We start from the raw sequence: 12,484 nt of genomic DNA, 5'->3' as shown, positions 1-12,484 counted from the left end.
CAGGGTTTGTTTTTTTTTTTTTTTTGGTCGGTGTTTTTCGGTTTCGTGCGGGATGTTTAGGGGCATTTATTGCAGAGGATGTTTTGAAGGGGGTCGCGCCTGTTCTTCTTTGCGCGCCTTCCCCGCCTGCAGCCCCAGGGCGGGCGGCAGTGCCGCCGCCTTGTGGCCAGAGTGCAGTACTGCAGCCCTCGCCCGAGGTCCTCCCGCGGCCGCCACCTTGGGAGTGGGTTGTCGCGGACTCGCTTGACCTTCCCAATATGGCGGCAAAAAAGGCGGGAAAAAGGAGGACCTCGGTCTGTCTACTGCACTGCCTGCACGGCACCCTGACGCCGGCGCCGCCCCGCGGGATTTTTTTCGCTTTTTCCCGTGTCGTGGCCACGGACTGTGAGCTCAGCGGCTGCGCGGGCGGTCAGGTTTTGAGCGGGCGCCGACAGGCATCGGCAAAAACGCCTCTCCCTTCCGAGGGCCTCACGCGGCCGCCATCTTGAAAGTGTCGCGGCGGCCGGGACACTCTTGACCTTCTCAATATGGCGGATAGAAAAAAAAAAAAAAAAAAAAAAAAAAGCGCGGGAAAATCGTGGTCCGCGTGCTGCACTGCCCGCGCGCCACGCAGGGGCCGCCCCGCCGGGATTTCCCGCGGCCTTGCCAGTACTGCGGACACGGGCTGTTGCCGCACTTGCGCCGCGGGCGGGTGGGTTTCAGGCAGCATTTTTCTTTTAAATAAGAGATCGTTAATATTAATATCATAGAGCTAGAATTTGCTTACAGGCAGGGCTTTTATTTTAAAGAACAGAACTATTTTTGCAATAGAAATATAGAAATGTATATTAATATATCTGGATATATAAAAAGATAAAATATAAATAAATAGAAGTCATAGGAAGAAGATATTTAATATAGAATCGAAATAACATCATGCATCAATATACATGATAAATGGGAATGTGAAAAGTATAAATATGAAAGATAGTTCTAGAGAGTTTAAAAGAAAAGGATTTTGGAGGGGTTTTATTGGGTTAGAGGCAGTGTGTTTTAGTTTGTGTGCGGGTGGTTTCGGGCCATTTATTTTTCAGGATTTTTCCAAGGGGATCGCCCCTGTTCTTTTCTGCCTCCCTTCCCTCCGGGCGAGCGGCAGCCCCCGGCTGTGGCCGGCGGCGGTGCTGCCGCCTTGTGGACAGAGAGCGGTACTGCAGCCCCCCCCAGCCAGCGCCCTGCCCCTCGCCGCTGGGTGCCGGCTGAGGGGGGAAGGACGGCTGCCGAGCGTGGGAAGGGCGAGGCGCGGGAGCGAGCGGCAAGCGGGGCGGTGTCTGTAAATAGAGGGGAGGGCTGAAGGAGATTCGGGAGAGCAAAGGGACCCGATGACCGAGAAGAAGGGCAGCGGCGAGGGCGGCCCGGCGGGGCCGCTTTCGGCGGGCGGCGGAGGCGCGGTCGCAGCGCTCACGGGCCGGGGGCGGCGGGCGGGGGGCGAGCGGCGTCGGAACAGGGCTGCACTCCCCTTTCCCGATCCCCGCGCGCGTCCCTCTCTAGACGCTGGAAGCGACCGCGTGCCGGAAAATGCCGCCGGGGCGGCGCGCAGGCGGCGGAGCGGGGCCCCGGCTTTCCCCGCCCCTCCTGCCGCCATCTTTGGAAGGTCAAGCGAGCCGTCCCCGTCCCGCCGCGTCGCTGTCTCGTCCCGCCGCGTTCCCGCCGCCTCCCCGTGCTTCCCCGCCGTCTCCACTCTGACACGATCCGCCCCCGTCCCGGACCCCCTCCGCTGCAGGGAAATGCAGGAGAACGCGAAAGCATCGGGGCAGAGCAGCCGCTGGAGGTGCCCGAGCCGTCTCCCCCTTGCCCGCAGGGCCGGAGTTGCCCACCGCCGGCAGCTGACAGCTACGCTGACAGCACGGGCGGCTCCGGCACGCTTTGCCTCGCTGTGTTCCGGTGCCGTGCTGCTGCGGGAGGACGGGGCCAGCGCTCCAAAGGCCAGAGCAGAGCGCTGGCGAATGGGAGGCGAGGAAGGCTTGGGCTAAGGATGGATTGAAACCGGGCTGCCTGTAAGTGCGCAGAGAGACCTTTGTCATCCACGCTGCCAAAAGGAGCACCTGGTACACCCTATAGGCGTGCCTTGTGTTTCACGTGTTTTCATTTCCTGTTTGTGTCATCCCAAAAAGCAGGGACGGAGCAAATGGGACTGGTTCCCACTGTTGCTGGGTGAAGGCTTTTTACAGGCTGCTGTATTGATGTCATCTTTTTTTCACCCCAAGTTTGGCTTTTCCCATGCTTTTCCCGTAGCTGCTGCATTGGGTGTCCCCAGGAGGGCTGGGTTCCTCAGCAGGGGTCTTAGGAGTTGCTATGGATTCTGATTTTTCTGAAGCTGTATGGAAGTGTGCTAGCGAATCAGCTCTTTTCTCTCCTGAAAAGCTTTCCATCTATGTCCACCCGTGCGTCTCTGTGTTTTAATCACGTAGCCGGACGCGCTGAGGTTCTTACTTTCTAAGCCAAAAGCTGAAGCAGATGACCGTTTGCTTTGTGTGTGTGAGGAGTGGCATTTGTGCTGGAGAGCTGCGGTTGGGAACAAAAGATGGACTTAAGGTGCTCTGGGGACGGGCACGGGAGGAAACGCACAGAAAGGCAAGGCAGTGATGATTGCGGAGGAGAAATGAGAGGTGGTTGCTTCCGATCCGTGGGGACTTTCCTTGGGAGTGATCGATCAGAGAGCGTATGGAAGTAGAGAGCATCTTCTGGCTGCTTCTGTTCTGTAAACTTCTCCCTGGCTTCACAGGTCCGTGCTGGAGAGTGGGAGAAGGGTCCCTGCTGGCTGCCGTGTCCTGGGTGGGCACAGAGCTCTGACCTTGGCCAGATGGGCTGGTGAGTATTGAATCAATCCCTGCCTCCTCGTGAGCAAGTTGTTTGAAGGAGTTTGAGGCAGGGACGGCTTTTAGCCGGCTGCAGTTCGGTTTCTTTCTCACAGGTTTCCGGGTGTTTTGATCCTGACGTCGCCAAAGCCTCAGGTTTGCTGAATTGGGGCTCCTACCTGTGTGACCCGTGAAATGTCCCGGAAGCTGATCGATGTCTTCCTGCTCCCGCTGTGTTCATTTGGGCTGTGCTTCAGGCTTCTCTCCCTGGGCCCTTGCCGTTGCCGTATCTCTTGGATGCCGTGCAGAACGGAATCAGGCAGCCAAGCCTCAGGTTCACCTTCTCCCTCACCCTCTGCGCTGCTCGTGTGGCACAGCAGATCCTGAAGCCAGGTACTGGGACGTGCTGCGTGTGTCACTGCTGGGGTGAAAAGCAGAGCCCTGGGGAGTGTCGATCCCCTCACCTGCTCTGTGCTCGTGCGCTCTTGCCTGAGCTTTTCCTCCTGGGCAAGAGAAGGGGAGGGTGGGCAGCAGTGGGAATGCGCCTCAGAGCAAAGGCCTTCTGCAGTTGCCGGGCTGTTCTCCCAGCTCGGAGCGCTGCACGCTCACTGACTGCAGCTTCCAGGAATTGTCGTCCGTGCTTGTGGATTGGGAGCGCTGTCCTCCTCCACCATGCCAACCTTTTCTCTTTACAGAGGAGCACGTGTACATAAGGGTAAAGAGATTCCTTCTGTCACACCGGTATTTGGACCTGAGGAAGGTACCAGGTTTTCTCCAGCTTTTCTACAGTTTTGATTTTGAGGTAAGAGTCCCATTTTAGGTACCCAGTAATTCTTCAGAAATGTATTAGAAACAGCCGCAAAAATACAATGAAACCTCATTCTCCCACGGGTAGTTAATTAGAAGCGTCTTTCTTATGTTTCATGTAGGAATTCAAAATGTTATTTCTGTGAGGTTTTTGTTGTCTTCTTAATACTAGCGCACAAGGAGTTGTGCTGTGTATGCTCTGTGAGCACAAGAAAAGAATGTTCTGCCCCGGCTAGCTACAATTCCTCTTTGAGTTTAGGCTAGTAACTTTGAGTTCAACTGAAGTATTTTAGAAACAGCAACTTCTAAAATTCCATTTCCACTGCATGTTTGGGCTGCAGACTGACTGTTCCCAATGGACGTTAGCGATTAAATTTGATAGGAATGGAAAATTGAGAAGTCCAGAAGAAGCTGTGGTAATTCCTGAGCTGGCACTCAGAGGGAACCGGGGTTTTGTGCTCTTAGGAGCATGTATCCTTTGGAAATGTCTGAATGTCTGACGGTGGTATTTTTCTTTATGGCTTCCAGTACAAAACAGCACGAGTGGATCCTCAGATTTCTTGGGGAAGGGCTGCGTGACAAACATTGCTGTGAGCTCTATGTCTACCAGAGGATTTTCCGGGTCATTCTTTCCTTTCTCAGCAGTCCTTTGTGTGACCAGGGCTCCCAGGTAAGAATTTAAAAAGAACAGTTCCCAAATACCCCAAACCACAAAAGCTTGTATGGCCTCAAGATCTCAAGTACAAAACAGAAAGGAGCAGCTGATTCTGCCTTGGTCCTCTTGAAAATCTGTTCCTTGTTGGTTTTGTGGATGTGTGGAGGGGGAAATAATTTAGGTTGTGTCTAAACCAGTCCCATCCTTATCCCCTGAAACTGGGACCGGTTCCTGCCATCGTGGAGCCTCACGTGGGTGCCGTGGTTTTGCTCCTGCAGTCGGGGTCTTTTCTTTTTGGGGTCTCTATTCCCCAGCCAGCACGTTTGTCACCTGCACAGTGCTTCGGCAGGAGGGAAACTCGCCTGCCGGGAGCTCTCAGGTTTGGGAGCATCCACCCTGAGGATTTCAGGTATCAAAACCTCGGACAAAAAGAGAAAATTGTCTTGCTACCTGAATACTTCTTGTAAGAGCAGCACCTGTGGTGTGAAGCGTTGAAGGGAGAATGTCTTTCCTTCTCTGGAGTTGCTGAGAACAGGCGGTGTTCATTTTAGCTGGAAGTTGATCGGGTACCAGCCAAATTGCTCATTTTATTTTAGATAATCAGATCTTGGCTGTAAAAGAACAAGTTGCATTTTCTGTTTCAGAGTCCTATTCTGGAGATACGACAGAGTGCTGCCCGTGTCACCTCTAGAGCTGCCCATGAGCCGATAGAGGATCACAGCCTCCTCTCGTGGGTCCTGCACGGCTTAGAGAAAAGGTAACCAGCCAAGTACGGGAGACATGGGGACAATTTCCTGTCCACGGCTGAAGAATGACGTGGCTGAGGATGAAAGCAAGGGGGACAGACCTGGAGACGGGGGCACCGAGGGCTGCACTGGCAGAACTTGCTGAACGCTGAGGTGTCCCTTGTGTTTTTGAGAAGAGAATCAAGAGGCTTTCAGGTGGTGGTGGGAGGGACGATGGTGGGGGGGCTGTGTGATTTGGGAATCACTTCCTTGACAAAGCAAAAGGACACCTTGTGCTGGTGTCTTTAGCTTTGAAATTTCAAGCAGCCTCAGTTCCCATCCTGTCACAGGACCTGCTGCACAGGAAGTGGCACAGTAAGGGATTTGAGCTGTCTAGAACGTTACTTCTCCTCCCCTTGCCTCTCCCTGACAAAAAAAATCTCTTCTGCAAGCACAGAGTGCCCTGACAGGTTCAGGCAAGTGCACCAAAAGTGCCCTAGAATATGGTCCCCCGTAGGAGATGGACCAGCTGCTGGTGAGGATCTGCCTTTCAAATGTGGTTTTCTTTTCTTTTTTTTCTTTTTGTTCTGTTTCATTTTGTTTTTCAGGTTTCTGGAGAACCAGGTGATAAATAAAATGATTTCCTTCCTCCATCCTTTGTGGCTAATAAATTTAGGAGACAAGAGAGAAAACAGGAATCGATCCCAGATGCTGCTGTTGAGATGGGTATATGATCTACCTGTATATAGATATATGCGTATCTATCTATATCTGTGTAGTGATAATAATGGGAGTTTTTATGATACGTTGCTTTACTGTCTTATATTTTTAATAAAGTGCGATTTTAAGTTATTAGGTATAACATTTTATTCTGCTTATTGGCTAAAGTAACATTTTCTTGTATTTTATTGGTATCAAGTCATGTTAATCATTAATTGGTAAGAGTTTATAATGAATTATTAAGGTGTGAATATTGTTCATTAAGGTACGTCTTTTTTTTACTGTAGGTATTTTCATGTGTTCGTACGGGTTTTTATGTTAATGATTTTGGGTTTTTGTGTTATGAATATATTAGTATTTTATTAGGGTTTTTTTTGGTTAGTTTACTTGTTTGGTGTGTAGATCACTCCTGTTAAGTATGTTTATCTATATATGTTTTAAAATGTAAGTTATAAATCTACTTGTTAAGGATTTTTGTAGAGTTCTATGTAAAAATTTAAATCGGTAGGGGAGATAAAAAGCAGTAATTATTAATAAGATGAGTATTTTAGTTTTTAATAATGATTTAAGTTATTCAGCGATGTTTTAATTTTTGAAAATATTATTTAGTTATTTTTTATGTGTGATTGATTAATTTTTAAAAAAAAAATTAGTAATGTTTTTGTAAATTGATTTCTTGTGATTTCATCAATTTATATATTTTTAAAAATGTTTTCTATTTATGATTGTGTGTGAATAATAAAAAATGAACAGTTGTTTTATTTTGTAAGGTAGTATGTTTAAAGATGTTCATATTTGGCAGTAATTTATTTAACGTTATACATGTGTTATTGTTTGATTTGGTTGGTTAATAAGTAAGTTCATTTGATGTGCTTCAAGTGTGAGTTGTAGTTATTTTAGGTGTTAAAAGAGATGTAGAACTAATAGAATTAGGTTGTTAAAAGGTTGTACGATTTTGATCCTGAGAAGTAAATTTGTGTTGGAGTGATTGGGTATTTTTAGGTGGGTGTTCTTTTTTTTTGGTTTTTTTTTTTGTTTGTTTTTTTCTTTTTTTTTTTTTTTTTGTTTTTTTGGTTTTTTTTTTTTTTTTTTTGTTTGTTTTTTTTTTTTATATGTATTATTGTTATGTTTGGTCTTAGTGGGTTAATTGTTTTAAATTGTAGGTTTGCTGTTTTGAGGTAACTTCTTTGTGGTTTGGTGTGGTTTGGGGGTTGTTTTGTAACTAAATATTGTACAAGTATTTGTTTGTAATGATTTGAGTAATTTTACTTTTGGTGGTTTACCTGTCATTTGGGGTATGAGTGTATAAATGTTATTTGAAGAGTTTATGTTACGTGTAAGTTTTTGATTTGCAATTTAGTGTTTGTAAAGGATAAGGTTAGTTGTGAGGAGGTATACAAACGAGCTACGTAGAAAAGAGATTTTTCGGGTTGGTGACTGATAAACAGAGCGTATTTGGACGTGGGGTTTTAGTGTTACTTGTTTGTTCTGTTTTGGTTGTGGAACTATTTCTTTCGGGGTTGGGTTTTTTTTTTTTTTTTTTTTCTTTGGTGTGTTTTAAATAAGGCTTGACACAGTGAGTAGGACTCTTGTGTGATTTTTTTTTTTTTTTTTTTTTTTTTTAATTGTGGAAACATAAGTATAACGTGTTCTGTAGGTTATGAAATTGACGGGACTACATTATTGGCTACTTACTAAATCTTGTAGTTGTGAGTAGGTTTTTGTAACTCTGATTTTGAAATCCAAGAAGAAAACTGAGGAGACGAAGGAGGTAGAGAAGTTATCTCCTTCTAGGACAGAAAGGGTTTAGCGCAGAAACTGCTGGGTCTAATGTGGCGCGGGGGTTTCCGTGCGCCGGCCGGGCCGGGCGCGGGGCTCGGCGGCAGGAGAGCGGCGAGCTGTGCGCGTGCGCGGGAGGCGCGCTGCCGCGGGGAGCCGAGCGGAGCCGAGCGGAGCCGAGCGGAGCCGAGTCGAGCGGAGCCGAGCGGAGGTGAATGGAGCCGAGGCGAGGCGAATGGAGGCGAACGGAGCGAGCGGCTCCGAGTTGAGCCGAGCCGAGCTGCGCCGAAGAGGCGAATCCAGCCGAGTCTAGCGGAGAACAGCCCGAGTGTAGGCGAGGAGCCGAGCGGGGCCGAACCGAGCCGAGCTCCGCCGAGCGCAGCATCCCGAGCAGGGCGGGCCGCCGGGGCGGGCTCGGGTGGAGTCGGGGCTCTCTGAGGCTCCCCGTCCTGTCCCGCTCTCTACCCCTCCTTCTTCCTCCCCGTATTCCTCTTCTTTCTCTCTTTCCCCCATTTCCCGCTCTCCCCAAAGCCGACCCCTTTCTCTCCCTTTTCGGCCTCCCCTCTCGTCCCCCCCTCCATCCTTCCTTCCTCCTCCCCGTATTCCTGTTCTTTGTCCGCAGACCCTCTCCCCTCCTCTCCCTCGCAAACCCGACACCCCGCGCCCCCCCCCCCCCCCCCTCCTTCCTGCTCTGTCCCTATCCCGCTCCTCCGTTCTATTCCTCTTCTCTCCCTCCTCTGTGCACCATCCCTCTTCCCCGCTCCCGGCCTTTCCCTTGCCCTCCCGCTTTCCTCCACAGCCCGACCTCCCTCCCTACCCTTTCTCATGCCCTGCTAGCCCTCTTCTCTTCCCGTCGCCCCGTTCCTTCTTTCCCCGCAGCCGCGGGGCCGGGAGCGCCGGAGAATAAAGCCCAGAGGGCCGGAGCCCGGCGCCCCTGGGCCCTTGCGGGAGTCCCCGCACGGGGCCGGAGGCTCTCGGCGGATCCCCCCGTGCCGGTCGAACCCCGCCCGGCCCCGCCGGACCTGCGGCTTTGCCGGCATCGCGCTGAGAGCGGCCCCCGCTCTGTGCCGTGCCGTCCGTGCCGCGTCCCCGCCGTCTCTGCCGCTCCCTCTCTCTGCCCCTCGCCCGTGACAGCGAGGCTGGGCAGGAGCTTCGACCCTTCTGGGGGCTGCCCCCTTTTCTTGTTGCGGCAGAGTCCCTTTCGGGGGGGATGTACATGTGGAAAGGGATGGAAGCAAGTGCTGGGCTGCTGTCCAGGGCAGTTAAGACTCGTTCTGTGCCTTCTTTGGGGGCCAGGAAAAAGGGGTGAAGACTCGGGGCTCTGGTGTCATTTGGGGCACCCTAAGGTCCCTAGGAGAGGGAGGCACGCTGCGGCGGAGGAGCAGGTGGGTGGCGAATGAGGGGGGTCATGCCGGGTGCCGTCCCCCCGAGGGGGGTGTGTAGACTACTACATCCTGTCAAGTGCTTCGTTTTTATAGGTATTGGTAAAAATAGGAATTTGTCTCTAAATTCATTTGGAAAGAAAGCCAGAGCAGCCCCAGGTGTGAACTGTGAGGATAAGGAGGGGCCGGCTCCTGCCGGCAGCTGTTTTAGGGGCTTTGCCTCAGCTGATTTTACAGGGAGCTGCTGGAGAAGAGGAGTTTATGGGCGGCTCCTGGGGCTGTCCTTGGAAGGACGGTGACAGCTTCGGACAGGGTCTGGGGGATCACCTGGATACGCACTTGGATACCTGGAGCATTGCTCAGAGGAGGTGCCGAGGGACAAACCTTTGTGCCAGGTAGCGGCAGCCAAACAGGTGAGCCCATGTGCATTTGTAGCGGGGACATTTCTCCTTTCCCTTTTAAATTTCATCTTGCCAATCCCTCCCCGGTGCTCCCAGAAAAAAAAAAAAAAAAAAAAAAAGAAAAAAAAGAAAAAAAAAAAGTATTTTGAGTAGGAAAGAAATTCAAATTGAGGGTAGCGACTTGTCTTCCATTATTGACCGTGTCTGAACTGGTGGGGGATCCCCTTTCACGTGTGGTTTTGAGGGTATTGATTGAAGGAAAACCTGCCTTTTCCAGGATGTTAGGGGTATCCCAGGGGTGTCAGGGAATCGACAATACACAGCCCATTGTTCTATTTGTAGTTCACCTCTACTTCTTATATAATTTTTCTGCTGACAAATCTTATGCTTAGCTCGAATCGCAGTTCTGCTGTTTCTGAGGCCTGCCTTTTGCAGCTTTCCCAAAACCCTCTGGTTTGAAAGATTCCCACAACTTGAGGGATTTCATTTGAGGACAAGCCCTTCTTTTCTGCTCTTACAGGGGCTGAAACTGAAGGGGAGAACACATTTATTTGCCCTTGTTGAAGTGAGGCGAGCACCTGAGTGTGGCGTAAGTTCCGGGGGTTGAATTGAAGGAGGCTGCAGCTCTCGCAGCGTTGGAAGGGTTGGGATCGGGCTGTGCCGCTGCATTGGAGGGCGCTTCTTGTGCCCCTGGCCCGGCAGCCAAGGCTGTGGCGCGGGAGCTGCTGGCGTTGCCCGGGGAGCTGCCGAGGTGGAAGGGGACTTGGGCGCGGCCGGGCTGGCGCGGGACTGCCGGAGCCGCGCCGGAGCGAGGCGTGCGGAGCCGAGGGGAGCTTTGCCGGGCCGGCGGGCGGGAGAGGCGGCGCGGGCGCTGCGCCGGTGCCGGCCGGTGCCGGCCGCTCCGTCCGCTCCGGGCGCGGGGCTCGGGCGCCGCCGGGGCCCCCTGGGCCCGGTGCCGGCCCCGCCGGGCAGGGGGAGCGGGCGGGGGGCTCCCGGCGCGGCGCCGCCTCTGCCTGCCGCAGGAGCCGCTTTCCTGCCGGGAGCCGCGCTCCGCCCGCTGCCGGCAGCGCGGCTTTTCATTTTCCGAAGGTCCTTGGTGTAGCGCTTTGGAGGTGGTTCTTAGGAATTGATTGTATCGTTTTCTTTTGTTCGTGCTTGGTGTATGCTAAGGGACATGGTGTACTTCTTGAATGTTATGGTTCTTGGTTCAGGTGCTGATGGCAAGGATTTATTTGGATTGAGTTTTGTTGTTGGATTTCATTTTTGTGGAATTTGGTGGATTTTTTTTTGTTTTGATTTGTTTTGATTTTTTTGGTTGGGTTTTTAAATAATATTTTTATATTATAAAAAGATAATTTAAAATTCTATATTTTAAGGTTTACAATGTTTTTTTATGGGTCGTGGCATGAAGTAGCGGTTAGGTTTTTAATTGGATTGTGGTGGCTTTTATTAGCGTGAGTATGTAGTGTTCGTTTTGGTGGGTTTGAGGCAGTGTCCTGTAGTTAATTAGTGAGGTTTTTGTAATATTGGTCATTGCATTATTGTTGATTGTATTATAGAGGTTTTATTCATTTGGTATGTTTGATTGTCGTGTATGTTTTGTTGTTGCAGAGAATCTGGGAGATATTGTTTATGGTTCCATTTATCTTTTGGCTTGGTGTTTATTTCCAGGTGGTATTTTAGTTTTGATGATGGTTTGAGGCATTATGGGTTTATTGAGTTAGGAATCATTTTTTTGTTGTTGTTAATTGAAGTTTTTTTTTTTTTTTTTTTTTTTTTTTTTTTTGTAGTTTGATGTATTTGGTTGCTGGTTTTTATTCGTTTTATTTTTGGGAACATGGTTGTTTATATGGTGGATTTTTTTTCGGTAGTTATTTTATTTGGGTGGTGATTTTTTTGTTTCTTAGTGGTTTAGATTTTTTTATATCGGTAATTGGTTTGGTGGTTTTTTAAGTTTATTTTATAGCGTATTGGGTTCTCTTTATGAGTTAGTGTTGAGGTAGAGTTTTTTTTTTTGTTTTTTTTTTTTGGTTTTTTTTAGTAACGTTCAGGGTCTGTTCTAGGGTTTGGAGTTTAGTAAGTTAGTTGGATTTTTTTTTTCTTTTTAGTGGGTTTTGTGATTTGCTGTGTGGGATTGTATAGGGTTTTTTTTTCATTTTTGTTTAATTTTTGTGATGTGATAAGAATTGTTAGTGAAAAGAGTGTAGTGTGGGTTTTTTTTTGCTGGTAGTTGGTTGGCTGGTGGAGCCATTCTAATATTTTTGGACGGTATGGGTGGGAATTTGTTGCTGTTTGTATTGGCATTTTAGTTTTAGGTATTGGATCTTAAATGCAAAATTATAACTATAACTATAATGTAAGAAAACAAATCTAGAAATATAAAAATGGGAATATAAAACTTCCATTTTAAATATAAATAGAATACATATAAATAGAACATGTAACATAAATAATATTATCTATCACCGTAAGATGTTCTAATGTTTGATATAGAGTATTTTATACTCTATAGAGTATTTTAAAGTATGTTTATATAAGTACATATGAATATAGATTATACATATAAATCAAATCCATAGAAAATATCAATCTAGAAATGTATAATTAATATATGTAGATAGATATAAAATACAAAATCATAGAAATTGATACAATACATAATGGATATGATACTGTATATGTCTTATTATACCACATGACATGTCATATATTTTATATATCTAAATATAGTACATCAATATACTGTAATATAATATGTAAGAAACTATAAATGTAAATATCAAAAGCATAAATAGAAAAATATTCAAATATAGTTTAAAATAAAGGGGTTTTTTAAATTTTCTATTTGGTAGTAGGCAGGGCTTTTATTATAAAAATTAAAAATAGAAATAAAATAAATTAGAAAGGGCTTCTTTGGTTTTTATTTGGTTAGAGGCAGGGGTTTTATTTTAAAAAATATGAATATACATTTTATTTTGATATAATTCTAAAAATAGAAATAGATAATCAATGTATAAAGATAGATAAAAAATATAAAGTGTAAATAAAAATAAGTAATAGGAAGATATAGAATATAAATAACACCATCCATCAATCTACATTTACAATGCAAATTTCAATAGAAATGCGAAAAACATAGATAAATTTAAACACAGTTTAGAAGAAAGGGTTTTTTTTTTAG

General features: G+C 47.5%; 1 protein-coding gene across 1 annotated transcript; it reads left to right on the top strand.

The window, feature by feature from the left end:
- The first annotated feature begins 551 nt into the window (after positions 1-551).
- LOC128785963 (nucleolar pre-ribosomal-associated protein 1-like) lies at positions 552-7,069 on the top strand. Its single transcript, XM_053938872.1, has 7 exons — positions 552-691; positions 2,762-2,847; positions 2,951-2,990; positions 3,092-3,227; positions 3,530-3,636; positions 4,170-4,311; positions 4,941-7,069. Exons 2-6 carry the CDS (start codon positions 2,840-2,842, stop codon positions 4,218-4,220), a joined length of 342 nt encoding a protein of 113 aa, XP_053794847.1. The 5' UTR covers positions 552-691; positions 2,762-2,839; the 3' UTR covers positions 4,221-4,311; positions 4,941-7,069.
- The last annotated feature ends 5,415 nt before the right edge of the window (positions 7,070-12,484 follow it).

Source organism: Vidua chalybeata, chromosome 3 (assembly GCF_026979565.1).
Source record: "Vidua chalybeata isolate OUT-0048 chromosome 3, bVidCha1 merged haplotype, whole genome shotgun sequence".
Lineage (NCBI taxonomy): Eukaryota > Metazoa > Chordata > Aves > Passeriformes > Viduidae > Vidua > Vidua chalybeata.
This window is presented reverse-complemented; position numbering and strand designations above follow the sequence as displayed.

Bases quoted from the DNA above. Each gene is read 5' to 3' on its own strand.
- LOC128785963 (XM_053938872.1), top strand. The intron at 2,991-3,091 runs GTTTGCTGAATT...GCTGTGCTTCAG, and splicing joins TGACGTCGCCAAAGCCTCAG to GCTTCTCTCCCTGGGCCCTT. The intron at 3,637-4,169 runs GTAAGAGTCCCA...TATGGCTTCCAG, and splicing joins TCTACAGTTTTGATTTTGAG to TACAAAACAGCACGAGTGGA.